The sequence below is a fragment of the Alligator mississippiensis genome, chromosome 4 (assembly GCF_030867095.1).
Source record: "Alligator mississippiensis isolate rAllMis1 chromosome 4, rAllMis1, whole genome shotgun sequence".
NCBI classification, from domain to species: Eukaryota; Metazoa; Chordata; order Crocodylia; family Alligatoridae; genus Alligator; species Alligator mississippiensis.
Genome location: NC_081827.1, coordinates 153709680 through 153722871, shown reverse-complemented (window position 1 = coordinate 153722871; position 13192 = coordinate 153709680). Strand labels below are relative to the sequence as shown.

The window sequence follows — 13192 nt, the reverse complement described above, 5'->3', positions numbered from 1 at the left end:
CTGGTTCTGGTAACTTCTATCATCTCTTCTCTCAACTTTCAGACCACCGAGGAAGAGGTCTTCAGTAACACTGAGGAGAGTTTGGGCTTCCTGGAGTTCCTGGAGTTCCTTGGAGACAGGATCCAACTGCAGGATTTTCGTGGGTGAGTAGCCAGCGCAGCACAGGGATTACAAATAAACATAGCTGCCATCAGACGTATTACCTGTATGAAACATTGTTATGGACAGCCCAAAACAGAACTATGGGCTTTCAGGTCCCAAATCCAGCCATGTCTTCTTTTGGGAGGTTTATATTCTCCCTGTGGTCAAGCTGCCAAAAAGCCATGTCCCTGATCCAGCCATTTTACTGTACAGGCCAATTTTTTTAAAGGAGTGTGTAATCTGAGACTCACAAGGTGCATCTACACGTGCAATTAATGAATACATTCTGGCTCAATTTGTGCTGGAGCAAACTAATCCCAATATTACCATCTACATGCACATTTAAGCACAGTAATTTACTCTGCTGTCAGATAGTACCTGTGTCTGTCAGGACCATCCTACACCAGAGTAAATTAATCTACTGTACCATAATTGTGGTACATGTGTAGACAGTGGTGCTTTACTGAGCAAAAATTTAGTCTACTGCATAGTAAAGCGCACATGTAGACACACCCACAGTGTCTGTGGGGCAGCCCAGAATGGCTTGGTCTGTATTTCTTCTGAAATCTTACTAGAGTTCTAGTCCCTGATGGCACTGTTTGCTTTCATGTCTCAGTCCCCAAGATGGCTTGGCCCTCACTCCTAGGGACTCCCTGGGTTTGGGCCTGATTGCTGGGAACTGAGCTGAAAAGTTTGAAAATTTTGCATAGGAATACCATGGAGCTTCTGCAATGTTTTTTCACTCAGATGTTAGACTTTGTGTCTGACAAACTCAGTCTGGCCCACCCCACAGGAACCAACCAAAAGTGAAAGAGCTTTGATCAGGTGTACACAGTGATAATTTTAGGTGCCGGTGAACATTATAATCTTGGTCCTTTTTCTCTGCTTCTGTGTGACATGCAATGCTCCCCACTCAACTGAGACAGAGGTTTCCAAGATTGCATGGTTCTTCTAAGGGTCTACACTTGACTTGGATAGACTCCTTGCATTAATTTTTGGAGTGTATGGAATCTGTCAATTGGTGAGCTATTAAAGTTGTCTCTGATGATAACGTTGACATACAAGCTAGTGTTACTGTGTCTCCTTTCTTTCCTTCCCATCATTCTCTCACTCAATCCATCCTGTCTAATTCACCCCATGGAACTGATACATTTAGGTTCCGGGGAGGTTTGGATGTCACTAGGGGTCAAACAGGCACTGAATCAGTCTATACAAATTTCCGAGGCAAGGAGATCATGTTCCATGTGTCTACGAAGCTGCCCTTCACAGAGGGAGATGCTCAGCAGGTACTGTAAGGAGAAGGACTGAATGATTCAGCAAGATTGGCAGGTGAATTGTTTGATGCGAATAGGATCTGCTTTAGAATTGATTCAAGCAGGGAATGATTAAGGGTGGGGATGAATTAGTCCTTGGGGTTTAGAACAAGTTGGGCTTCCAAATGGGGGATGTAATAGTGTGGGTAGTGGTTAAGGTGCTGACCAAGAAGCTACTTTGGAAGTGCTGATGGGATTAGTGCCTGGCCATGGAATCTCCACTCTAACTATTTTTTCCCCCATTTCACTTGCTCTCAGCTACAGCGGAAGCGTCACATTGGGAATGACATTGTAGCCATCGTTTTCCAGGATGAAAACACACCCTTTGTTCCTGACATGATTGCTTCTAATTTCCTACATGCCTATGTGGTGGTACAGCTTACATACGATGCCAGCAGGGAAACCTTATACAAGGTATATACAGCCAATGGGCTCCTCTGTGCATTGGAAGTTCCCTCTACTGTTGTAGTTTTCAAGTGCCTGTTGTGGTTTGAAAAAGCACACAGCTTAAACTTTGAACATAAACTTTGTTCAGCTTTTATTTTATTTATACTCTCAGCCAGGTGGTCAGACTAGCAAATAACAGGGATAGTACTGGCTTAAACACAGTAGTGCATTTCTATTCCACCTGTTTTAGACAGGAGAAGTGCTTACATCATGCATGCATCATTACCAACATATCTTTTGCTGATTAATGAACTTAATCAACTTTTGTACATACTTTTTGCATCTATTCTACAAGGTTTAGTTGTACCATTCTACATGCTTTCCTTACCTATTATACCAGTGTATACAGATTCTATCTCAGGATGCTCCTGAGTAGATTTCCAGTGTTTTGCTGTTTTCTACCAGTCTCCTGACGTGTAGGCTATTGACTCTTACTGCTCCAGGCATGCCTTATAGTCTACTCCTTTTTAATTTCCTTTCATTGCTTCTGGTGACTACAAGTTTTGTTTCCATGAAAACTAAGCTTAATGTCCTGACAACTGGCTGGACGCATATATTTTCAAAGACATTCTACCAGGGTGTGAGTATATCATTTTTTACACCTCCTGCCTGTTCTTTTTGCCATTGGATAAGGTTATTTATTAGCAACAGTGTTTTTACTTCACCTTTATTAAAGAGATTATTTCATTATGCAGCTCTATGATGGACGTGCAGCTCTATGATAGTTATGGCATTAATCTGGACAAATTTACTGACATAGCTACCTGCTCCTCCAGGATGTTGTCACTCACGCTAAGCCAGAAAGCATTAGTCCCAATCTGGATTGTAATTATTACACTTAAGCAGATCCCTTCCCAGCCTTTTGGACAGGTTTCTCTCCCTATGGTGAAGCTGTGGCATCCCAAAGTCCATTCAGTCTCTGTGAGCCATACCTTAACCAGATGTGACTGTACCAGTTGGGCCCAGTCTCTTTCACTGCTTTTATCTGGCACCTCTGAATAGCATTTGCATAGCTAGTAATGGTAAGCTTTTTTGCAATATACCTGATTAACTTCAAGGCTATCTTCAGTGACCAGTTTAAGGCTTGGGTAGTGCTGAGCAGAAATATTATTGACAATTATTCCAGCATTGTTTACATAAAATACCTTTTTGGTTTTTCCCTCCCATTCCCAACATGACCGTAATTGTGGCCTCATACAACTGGTCATTTGGTATCCTTTACATCTTATCCAATTGTAGATGCATACTCTGCAAAACTACCTCCCCTTTTCTTTGTAATTGTTCTAAAACCCAAGTGCTGTTGATGAATTGTGACCATCATCCCATTTATAAATCTCTTATTCCATTATTTAGATGATTAACTAGTTGATTACCACAAATTACACATGCAGTAGTGAATGATGCATCTTTGCCTTCTATACCATATGTAATACTATGAACAATAATGTATGATTAGAGGCCTTGAGACTAGGTCATATGAGGAAAGGCTGAAAGACTTGGGAATGTTCAGCTTAGAGAAGAGAAAACTCAGAAAGGACTTGCTGGCAGCCTATAAGTATATCAGGGGTGTACATCAGGGTCCAGGGGAACAGCTATTCACCAAGGCCCCCCAGTGTAGGACAAGAAATAATGAGTGCAAACTGACTGAAGATTGCTTCAGGCTAGACATAAGGAAAAACTTCTTTACAAGTTGAGTGCCGAGGCTTTGAAACAGGCCCTCCCCAGAGGTGGCACAGTCATCCACCCTGGCAATCTTCAAAAAGCGTCTCAACGCCCATCTTGCTGGGGTCATCTGATCCCAGCAGTCTTTCCTGCCCAAGTGGAGGGGGGGCTGGGCCTGATGATCCATAAGGTTCCTTCCAGCCCCTAACAACTATGAAACTATAAAACGTTGATCCATTCTAAATTATTGGCATTACGTGTATATTTTCAATAATGGTGGCAGTTTGTTTTAACCACATACTACTTGTTCTTCCTACTGTTTTAATGGTTTCATCCAGTTTAGTTACTAGTTTATTAACCCTTAAGTTTAGCCCATCAATATTTGTTGAATTCCATACAGTCATTCCCAGACCTGTTCTTTCCATTGCATGTTTAAAACATTTCTCTTTTTTCCACATTAATTCTAAGCTGTTTAGAGGTTTTGCCTGATTGTGCCCCCTATTGATGTCTATTTTGATTTCCTTTTTGCACCATTTGATACAGCATATGGCTGAGCAACTCATGCTCAGTAAAATCTAGAGTATTGTCCATTAACTTGGGGTTTCACTAGCAAAACATTTTTATTTGGGTGTAGGCAGATTCCATTAATGGGTTATGGTTCTAGGGTGGGGCATGGGCATCATTTTTCAAACTGGCCAAACTGGGGAGTTGCAGACAAGCCATTGGCCTTATCTCAGCTTGAGTCACAAGGGGAACAATTGCATTTTAAATCAGGGTACTGCTGTGGTGCAGGGGGATCTCCCTCTACTTCAAGCAGGATGCAGGTGTGCATATGCCCACAATCTACAATCTATCTTAGGTTTTGCCCAGATTCCCTCAAACTGTTACATTAAGACATGGGTCCATCCAGCGGCATCTAGTGTGAGCTGGATCTGGTCTGACTGAGGAGTTTTTATAGATCCCACTATAAGTACCATAGGTGCAATACCACCATCTTTTATCTGCCACAACTGTAAGTTTGCCAAGTCAACAATGAATTTCATTTGTACTTACACTGAGCCCCCCAAGGTTTTCTTCCTGATTGTTGGCAGCCATATCATGTTGTCCTGTCCAGTCTTGAGTTGCTTGTGATTCTGCTATGACCATTATTTGTAGTCTTCTGATTATTCCTTGATTTTTTTTTTCTGTTTAGTTCCCTCCTCATGAACTGCTCCCTGCACGGCCCTGCCTGCAGAGCCTGCACTCATTGCAGGGGCATGTAGGCAGTAGATCACAGGTCTGCCCCAACCCTGGTCCCATGCTGTCACCACCCCAAGACTCCAGCCTGGCCTCAGAGTAGCTCCTTGCCCAGCCATGCTCCCAGCCCATGCAGCTCCCAGCTGGTCTATAGGGAGGCCCCAGGATTGCGGGGCCATGGCAGGGTGGGGCCGGAGCCAGGACTGGGGCCATGAAAATGGCTGCCCAGCCCGGAGTCTGCCCGCAAAATCTGCTGGCGAGCACCTCAAGTTTGGTAGATCCTTACCAATTAGTGAGAATTTCTCTCTTTCATATGACATTTTAGGATTACAACATTCATAGATTAATACCTAAATTTGATAAGCATTTGACTGCTTCAGGGGTAGAAGCATGGATTGATTTTAGATCACCATTAAATGATCTACTCAGGCAATCATTCTCAATGTGTTGTACTGTCTGAAAAATTGCACTGTGATAGCAACCCAGACTCTCTTTGATTTTCTATTTATGGAGTAGGTAGTGAGTAGTAGAAGCAGTAGTAAGGCTAAAGGTACTGGACTGAAATGGAACAGAACTTGTATACCATGGGTAACATGCTTCAAGGTACCTAAGCTCCAGACAGCAGAAGCAGTTCAGACATGCCTCTGTGCTTAATGTTTCCTGTTGGCTACTGCTAGGCATCTCTAGGCTTTTTGGTATCCATTTTGGGGACATCTCCCCATTCTCCATGCAGAGCAGCAGGTGTCTAAACCTGCTCAAATTGGATTGCCCTTAGAAATCATAGAAAACTAGAGTTGGAAGGCACCTCAAGAGGCCATCTAGTGCTACCCCCTTGTCAAGTGTTATAGTTACCCTTATTGAACCTCATGAGATTTCTTTTGGTCTAATCCTCCAATTTGTCCAGGTCACACTGAATCCCAGACCTACCCTCTAGGGTATCTACTACTCTCCCCAGCTTGGTGTCATCTGCAAACTTGCTGAAGGTGCATTCTATGCCATCTTTCAGGTTGCTCATGAAGATATAAAACAAAACCAGCCCCAGGACTGACCCCTGGGGCACTCCACTTGAAACTGGATGCATATCTTCTACTTCCCTCAGCTTGGTGTTATCTGCAAATTTGCTGAGGGTGCACTCTATCTGATCTTTCAGGTCATTGATGAAAATTATGAGCAAAACCGGCCCCAGGACCAACCCCTGGGGCACTCCACTTGATACCGGCTGCCAAGTAGACATCGAGCTATTGACTACTACCTCTGAGGTCGATGATCCAGCCAGTTTTCTGTCCACCTTACAGTCCATTCATTCAACCCATACTTTCTTAGCTTGCTTGTGAGAATGTTGTAGGAGACCATATCAGAAGGCTTGCTAAAGTCAAGGTATATTATATCCGGTGGTCTTTCCACATCCACAGAGCTAGTCATTTTGTCATGGAAAGCAATCAGGTTGATCAGGCATGACTTGCCCTTGGTGAATCCACAATGCCTGTTCCTAATCATCTTCTCCTCCAAGTGCTTAGAAATGGATTCCTTGAGGGCCTGCTCCATGATTTTTCTAGGAACTAAGGTGAGGCTGACTGGTTTGTAGCTCCCCAGATCCACTTTCTTCCTCTTCTTAAAAATAGGCACTATATTTACCCTTTTCCAATTATCAGGGACCTCTCCCAACTGCCATGAATTGTCAAAGATAATGGCCAGTGGCTCTGCAGTCATATCGGCCAATTCCCTTAGCACCCGAGGGTGCATCGCATCTGGCCCCATTGTTACACCAATGACCAGTTTGCACAAATGATGAGTGAGACCTTATGAGAGGGACAAGGCAAGATGCCGCATTTATTGATTATAAGATTCAAAAGAGCACTTATATATACACACACACACTCACTCCCAATTACTCTGCAGATGTTATAGTTACCAAAGTCCGTTGCTCCATGCTGCATAGGTGGCCGGCCCAGGCATATGAGGTAAGGGAGCAGGAGATGCAGATGCGTCTGCTCCAGTGAAGTTTGCGAGTGTTACCCAATTTCTGGATGCTAAGTCTCTCTCTTTTATAGGGGTTATCAAATTGGTGTCGAGTGACTGGTCTGCCTTTTCTGATTCTGTGTCTTCTTTGTCTGAATCTCAGTATTTTTCCATCCTGGCATATGGTTAGGCTCATACATCAATGTCCAAAGTGTTGCTCTTCAATCACTCTGTTTACAACATTCCTTCTTTTATCATCAGTGTAGGCTGTGCCCATCATGAAGCGGAGTCTCTAGCCTCAAGATGTTTTGCAAACCTTGTCTTATCTTCACCTGGTACAGACTGGTTTTTTCAGCCTTCCTCAGCACAATCCACTATTTGGTAACTTGTCGACTGACACGTAGCTTACTTTTCTTTTCCCCCATCCCTCTAATGTTAGTCCCTCGCTTGGGCGATACGTATTTCCCTACTGGCTTTGTCATCTTTTTTTGGATTCACAATCCCCACTAGTTCTTTGCTGTTTGTGAGCAACAAGTTACGAAGATAATGGCCCCTAGTTGCCTCTGTTACCTAGAACAGTGGCTCTCAACCTTTTTTGTACTGGGACCCATTTGTAAACACTGATGGCCAGTCCTAACCCAGTAAATAGTTTAAGTAGAAGACACACAAGTATTATGGCCTCAAAATACTTATTTCACTCTACAAGTTAAAGCAGTTCAACAGTCTTAATTTTGAGGAGAAAAATCAACATCAACAGGAAAACATTAACAGCAATAGCAACCCTCTCTTACTCCCAAGTAACATTTATCATTGTACAATTTGAACAAATACTGTAAACTGATCTGCTGGTGCCTCTCACTCCTGACCCAACCCTCCCGGCCCTGCTGGTGCCCTTCACTCCTGAACCACTGCTCCCCGCTGCCAGGCCCCAGCTCCCTAGTATGTGGGGCAGAGAGTGCGCATGTGGGGTTCAGGTGGGGGAGGTATGGGGGGCATATACCCCCATCCCAGATTTGTTCACCCACAATGGGCACTGCAACCTGGGTGGACTGGCATGGACAGGATCCACCTTTGCAATGCCCATGCTGCTTGCCATCCTGCCTCCCTTCCAGGGTAGAGCCATGGCCTGAGGGGAGTGGTGGCAGCAGCAGTGGTCTGGCCATGGTGGAGAAGTAGAGCTGTGGCCTGGTGCGTGAGTGGCTGGCAACAGGAGGAGAGAGCAGTATGCTTCCTGCGCCCTGTCCATTACTTCTCGCACTGCTGATGGTGCAGCTGGCACTGGGTCCTGGCAGTGGCAGCAACAAGTCCCTAACCCAGAGATTTTTAACAGGCCTATCTCCAGTTTCATACTGGAGCTCTGAGCAATCATATGGCTCTTTTACATAAAGTGCAACTCCTCTTCCTCTTCTCCCCTGCCCATCCTTCCTGAACAGTTTATACCCATCCTTCATGACAGCGTTCCAGTCATACGAGTTATCTCACTAAGTTTCTGTTATTCCAATCACATCATAGTTCAATGACTGTCCAAGGACTTCCAGTTCTTCCTGCTTGTTTGCCAGGCTCCATGCATTTGTGTACAGGCACCTGAGGTAACTAGCTATTTGCCCTAGTTTCTCAGAAAGAATGAGAACACCTCCTCTGTTGCCCACTCCTTCTTGTGCTTCCTCCAGGTCGCCTGTCTCCCTACTTACCTCAGAGTTTTGATCTCCATCCTCTGGTGGACCTAGCTTAAAGCCCTCTTCAATAGGTCAGAGAGTCTGTCTGCGAAGATGCCCTTCCCTTTCTTCATCAGGTAAAGCCTGTCTCCTCCTAGCAATCCTTCTTCTTGGAACATCATCCCATGGTCAAAGAAACCAGAGTCCTGCTGGTGACACCATCTGTGCAGCCATGTGTTGATCTACAGGATGCGCCCACTCCCCTTGACAAGAAGAATCAAGGACCACCTGAGCCCCCATCCCCTTTACCCTTGCACCAAGAGCCCTGTAGTTACTTTTGATCTACCCAGGGTCTCCCCTGGTGGTATCATTGGTGCCCACGTGAATGAGCAGCATGGGGTAGTAGTCAGAGGGCCAGATGAGTCTTGGTAATCCCACTGTGATATCTTGGTTTTGGGCTTCAGGCAAGCAGCAGATCTCCCGAAATGACAGGTCAGGCTAACAGATGGATGCCTCTGTCCCCTGCAGAAGGGAGTCTGCCAGTGGCATATGTGGGTGGTCACCGCCTCCTGGTCGGTGCTCGACAACCTCCACCCTACCACCGCCGACAGCGCCAGTGACGCCGGTGGCGTCTGTGGGAGCTCCCCACTTACCACCACCCATTGCTTCTTTTTGGTGGTGGTAGTCTTGATTCTTCTTACCATGGGGAGGCCTGGCCTATTCTCCTCCACCAGTTAAACATGCTTTTCCTCCAATGTTGCTAGGTCTCCATATCTATTCTCCAGGCAAACTGCTGGAGGTGGAAGTAAGGTAACTAGTAGGTTACCACCACCCTCCCACCGCAGCTGACACTGCTGGTGGTGTTTGTGGGCAGTCAGTGATTGGTGCTGGCTGCTGTTGACATTGCCAGTGGTGTCTGTGGGTGGTCGCTGCCCCCTGGTCAGTGCTCGCCACCCTCCCTCCCTCCACTGCTGACAGTGCTGGTGTAATCTGTGGGAGCTCCCTGCTTACCACTGCCACACTCCCACCTCTGCCACCACACTCCCACTGTCGCCAGTGCAGCCGTGCCCCCCCTGTCCACCGGGGGTATGTGTCATTCATGTCTGCAAGGGCAGGCAAGGCTTATTTAGAGGGCCAGGAGCCCAGCAGGGGCTGAGAGTGGGGTCCAGCTGGGGGTGCAAGGGTGAAGAGAGTAGGGACCCAGGGATCCACAAGTCCCAGTCCTGGAAAGGGCTGGGTGTGTGATCAGAGGGTCCAGGGATACAAGCAGGGCTGAGAGAGTGAGACCCAAGAAGGTCCAAAGACAGGGGGAGTACTTGAATGTGGGCTCAGGGACAAGGCAAGGGCTGGATGAGGGTCCACAAGTCTGAGAGGGGCTGCACAGGGGACTGGGGCCCCGGGAGCCCAGAGAGAGAATGGCTGTGCAGGATACAGGGGGGATCTGCGAGCCCAGAGAGAGGGGCTGTGAGCCAGACCAGGGGTACAGGAGCCCCGAGAGGGCCAAATGTGAATCTGTGTGGGACCATGGGGGTCTGAGGGCTAAAAGGAGCCAGGTGTGTGGGACGTGGTGTAGGAGGGGAACAGAGCCACGCAGTTTTCCCTTAAGGCTATGGGTGCCTTACAGGGGCAGATTCAGGCCAAGAGGGGCCTATCAGGCTTGAGGGCTGGATTGAGACTAGTGGGGTCCAGGAGAGACTTCATAGATTTCATAGACATTAGGGCTGGAAGGGACCTCGGAAGATCATCGAGTCCAGCCCCCCGCCCAAAGGGCAGGAAGTCAGCTGGGGTCATAGGATCCCAGCAAGTTAAGCATCCAGTTTCATCTTGAAGGTGTTCAATGAAGGCGCTTGAACAACCTCCGGTGGCAGGCTGTTCCAGACCTTGGAGGCTCGGACAGTAAAGAAATTCTTCCTTATGTCCAGCCTGAAACGATCTTGTAGTAGTTTGTGACCATTCGACCTCGTCATCCCTTGGGGCGCTCTGGTGAACAAACGTTCCCCCAGATACTGGTGGTCATCCCTGATAAACTTGTAGGTGGCCATCAAATCACCCCTGAGCCTGCGCTTATCCAGGCTAAAGAGCCCCAGGGCTCTCAGCCTGTCATCGTAGGGTCTGCTTCCCTGACCTCTGATCATGCGCGTGGCTCTTCTCTGGACTCTCTCAAGCTTCTCCACATCCTTTTTGAATTGTGGAGCTCAAAACTGGACGCAGTACTCCAGCTGCGGCCTCACTAAGGCCGAGTACAGGGGGAGAATGACGTCCCGGGATTTGCTTGAGAAGCATCTATGGATGCAAGCCAGCGTTTTGGTCGCTTTACTAGCCGCAGCATCGCATTGCAGGCTCATGTTCATCTTGTGGTCAATGATGACCCCCAAGTCTCTTTCTTCCATAGTGCTAGCCAATACAGCACTGCCGAGCCTATAAAGATGCTGCGGGTTTTTTTTCCCAAGGTGGAGAACCTTGCATTTATCAGCGTTGAACACCATCAGATTCTCGTCCGCCAACTTGCTGAGCCTGTCCAGGTCAGCCTGGATCACCCGCCTGTCTTCTGGTGTGGATGTTTTGCCCCAAAGTTTGGTGTCATCTGCGAACTTGGCCAGTCCGCTTCTGACTCCAGCGTCCACATCATTAATGAAGATGTTGAACAGTATGGGTCCAAGGACAGAGCCCTGGGGGACCCCACTGGTCACAGGACACCACGATGAGTGACTTCCATCAATTACTACCCTCTGGGTCCGACCCCGGAGCCAATTTTCCAGCCAGTGGATCGTGGAGGACCCAAGGCGACAATTGGCCAGTGGGGAATTGCTAGGATTATGGCTCACTCTAAGTCCTATGGTTAGTCTCCCTTAATCAACCTTTAATAATAAGAACAAGGCATGGCAGGCAGGCAATTTGGGGAGAATGACAGAATCCAAGCTGGGCAGGAGCTGCAAGGTTACCAGGGATGTCCCAGCTGCCCTGTGGCCACGAGCCTTGTTATAATTCTCACAGTGGATGATGATGCTTTGGCCCTGCCACCTCCTCCTGTAGATCTCTTGCCTATTTCCTGAGGGACATTTCACCAGGAGACACCACTCGTATTGCAGGCACTCCCCCACCTGGCCATTGCTGAAAGAAGCCTTCAAGCTGCAGTGCCAGACCAGGACCTGGGTGGCAGCCTTGACAGTGAGTGGTTCTGCCATCTGGACAGACACCTCACAGGTGCAAGCAGAGGCAGTAGCAGTGGCTCTGGTACTGCAAAATCCTCCAGCCATTTCTCTGGGTCTCTTAATCTGCCACCTCTCTCTTGCTGCCCTTGTTCCAAGCAGATCTTTCCTAGCAAACTCATCTGTAAGCTGGCCTGTTTACTGCTCCTTGGTCCCAAAAGGTTCCTTTTCCCCTGCTTCCTCTCACCAAGCTTAAAGGCTCCCCTGCAAAATGGAAGGGGGGGGGGGGGAGGCAAACTGATCTGCAAACTGCTTCCCCTGTTTGCTGCCCCTGCTCACTTGCTTCAGGGGAGACACTTAATTTCCCCCATTGACCATGTTATGGTTCCTAGATGCCTAAACCTGGTTATGTTGGATGGATTTTTCTGGACTGAGGTACCTAGGTTTTAGATGTTGGTATTGCCAAACTTAAGTAATCTCTAAGAGCAAATTGGATCTGATCGTCTAGTTATCTGAATTATTTCTCAGTCTGAAAAATTCAGTGTAATATTTTAGCTAGCAAGTGTATATTACAAGAAGGAGGGCAGAGGCAAGGCATAGGGGGTGCACGCATGTGCACGTGCACCCCTTGAGCATGGCGGTGCACCCCCTGCAAAAAGGCACTGCCAACATTGTTGGCAGCACCTACAGGCGGTCGGCGCTTGCCACCCCACCACCAACACCACCAGTGGCATCTGTGGGCAGTCCACAATCCCCGCTGTCCACCACTGATGCTGCTGGTGGCAGCTGCGGCTGGTCGCTGACCCTTGGTTGGTGCGTGCCACCCCACCCCGCCAGCGCCAGCGGCATCTGTGGGAGCTCCCCTACTTACTGCCGCCATGCTCCTGCTGCCGCCGCCATGCTCCTGCCACTGTCATGCACCCCCAGCCTCCGGGGGCATGCACTGTTCGTGAAGGACGGTCTGATGGTTCTTGCCAGTGCCCCAAGGTGTGAGAAATTTGAGTCTGATCCCTTGTGCTGCAGCATCTTTCTGGTGTGATCTTGGGCCAGTTAGTGTCTGTCTGATTTCCCTATCTATACAAAAGGGAAAATAATGACTAAAATTCCCCTTCTCACAAAGGGAAAATACATATATAATTTTGTAGCATTCAGTTTGGTAATGGGGCCATAGTTGTGTGATATCAGATGCACCACAGGACAGTTGGGATTAAATTGACAACCAATGGACTGCTTACTACACTGTAGATTACAACTAGGTCTGTGCTACAAAGTTCTGCCTACCTGGCTATATTAGATGGGATGGGGGGCGGGGAATCAGTCCTCCAGACATATCTGTGTCAGCAAGGAAGTGGCTCTGACATCTTACTTTGTGTCCTTTTAGGAAGGTAGTGTAACTCTGGTTAAAAAAGCTTCTTATGATGGCACATATCTTATGTCCGTGAAGGGGCTTTGCCAAAATGATCTATACCAGCATCATAGCTGTAATGATTTTCTAGCAGAGGTAGTCCTTACATGCCATGGAGAGAGGTACTGTTTTTGATTTGTTCTAAATGTATTTATTGGGTAAGTTAATAAGGTGGCCCCTTGTTCTTTTCTTACAAGACTGCTTAATTTTCTCTGGTCTTTCCAG

At 47.4% G+C, this 13192-nt stretch overlaps 1 protein-coding gene across 8 annotated transcripts in view; it reads left to right on the top strand.

Annotated features, from left to right (window-relative positions):
* LOC102560090 (rap1 GTPase-activating protein 1) overlaps window positions 1-13192 on the top strand; it is a 113711-nt gene that overhangs the window by 42316 nt on the left and 58203 nt on the right. For all 8 annotated transcript variants that reach the window (XR_009461964.1, XM_019500521.2, XM_019500507.2 and 5 more), the window contains exons 11-13: window positions 43-143; window positions 1298-1427; window positions 1713-1868. Coding sequence is in view for 7 of the 8 variants with exons in the window: in XM_019500521.2 (XP_019356066.1) it covers window positions 43-143; window positions 1298-1427; window positions 1713-1868 (387 nt within the window). In the remaining variant the exon portion in view is untranslated. The remainder of the gene's footprint in view (window positions 1-42; window positions 144-1297; window positions 1428-1712; window positions 1869-13192) is intronic.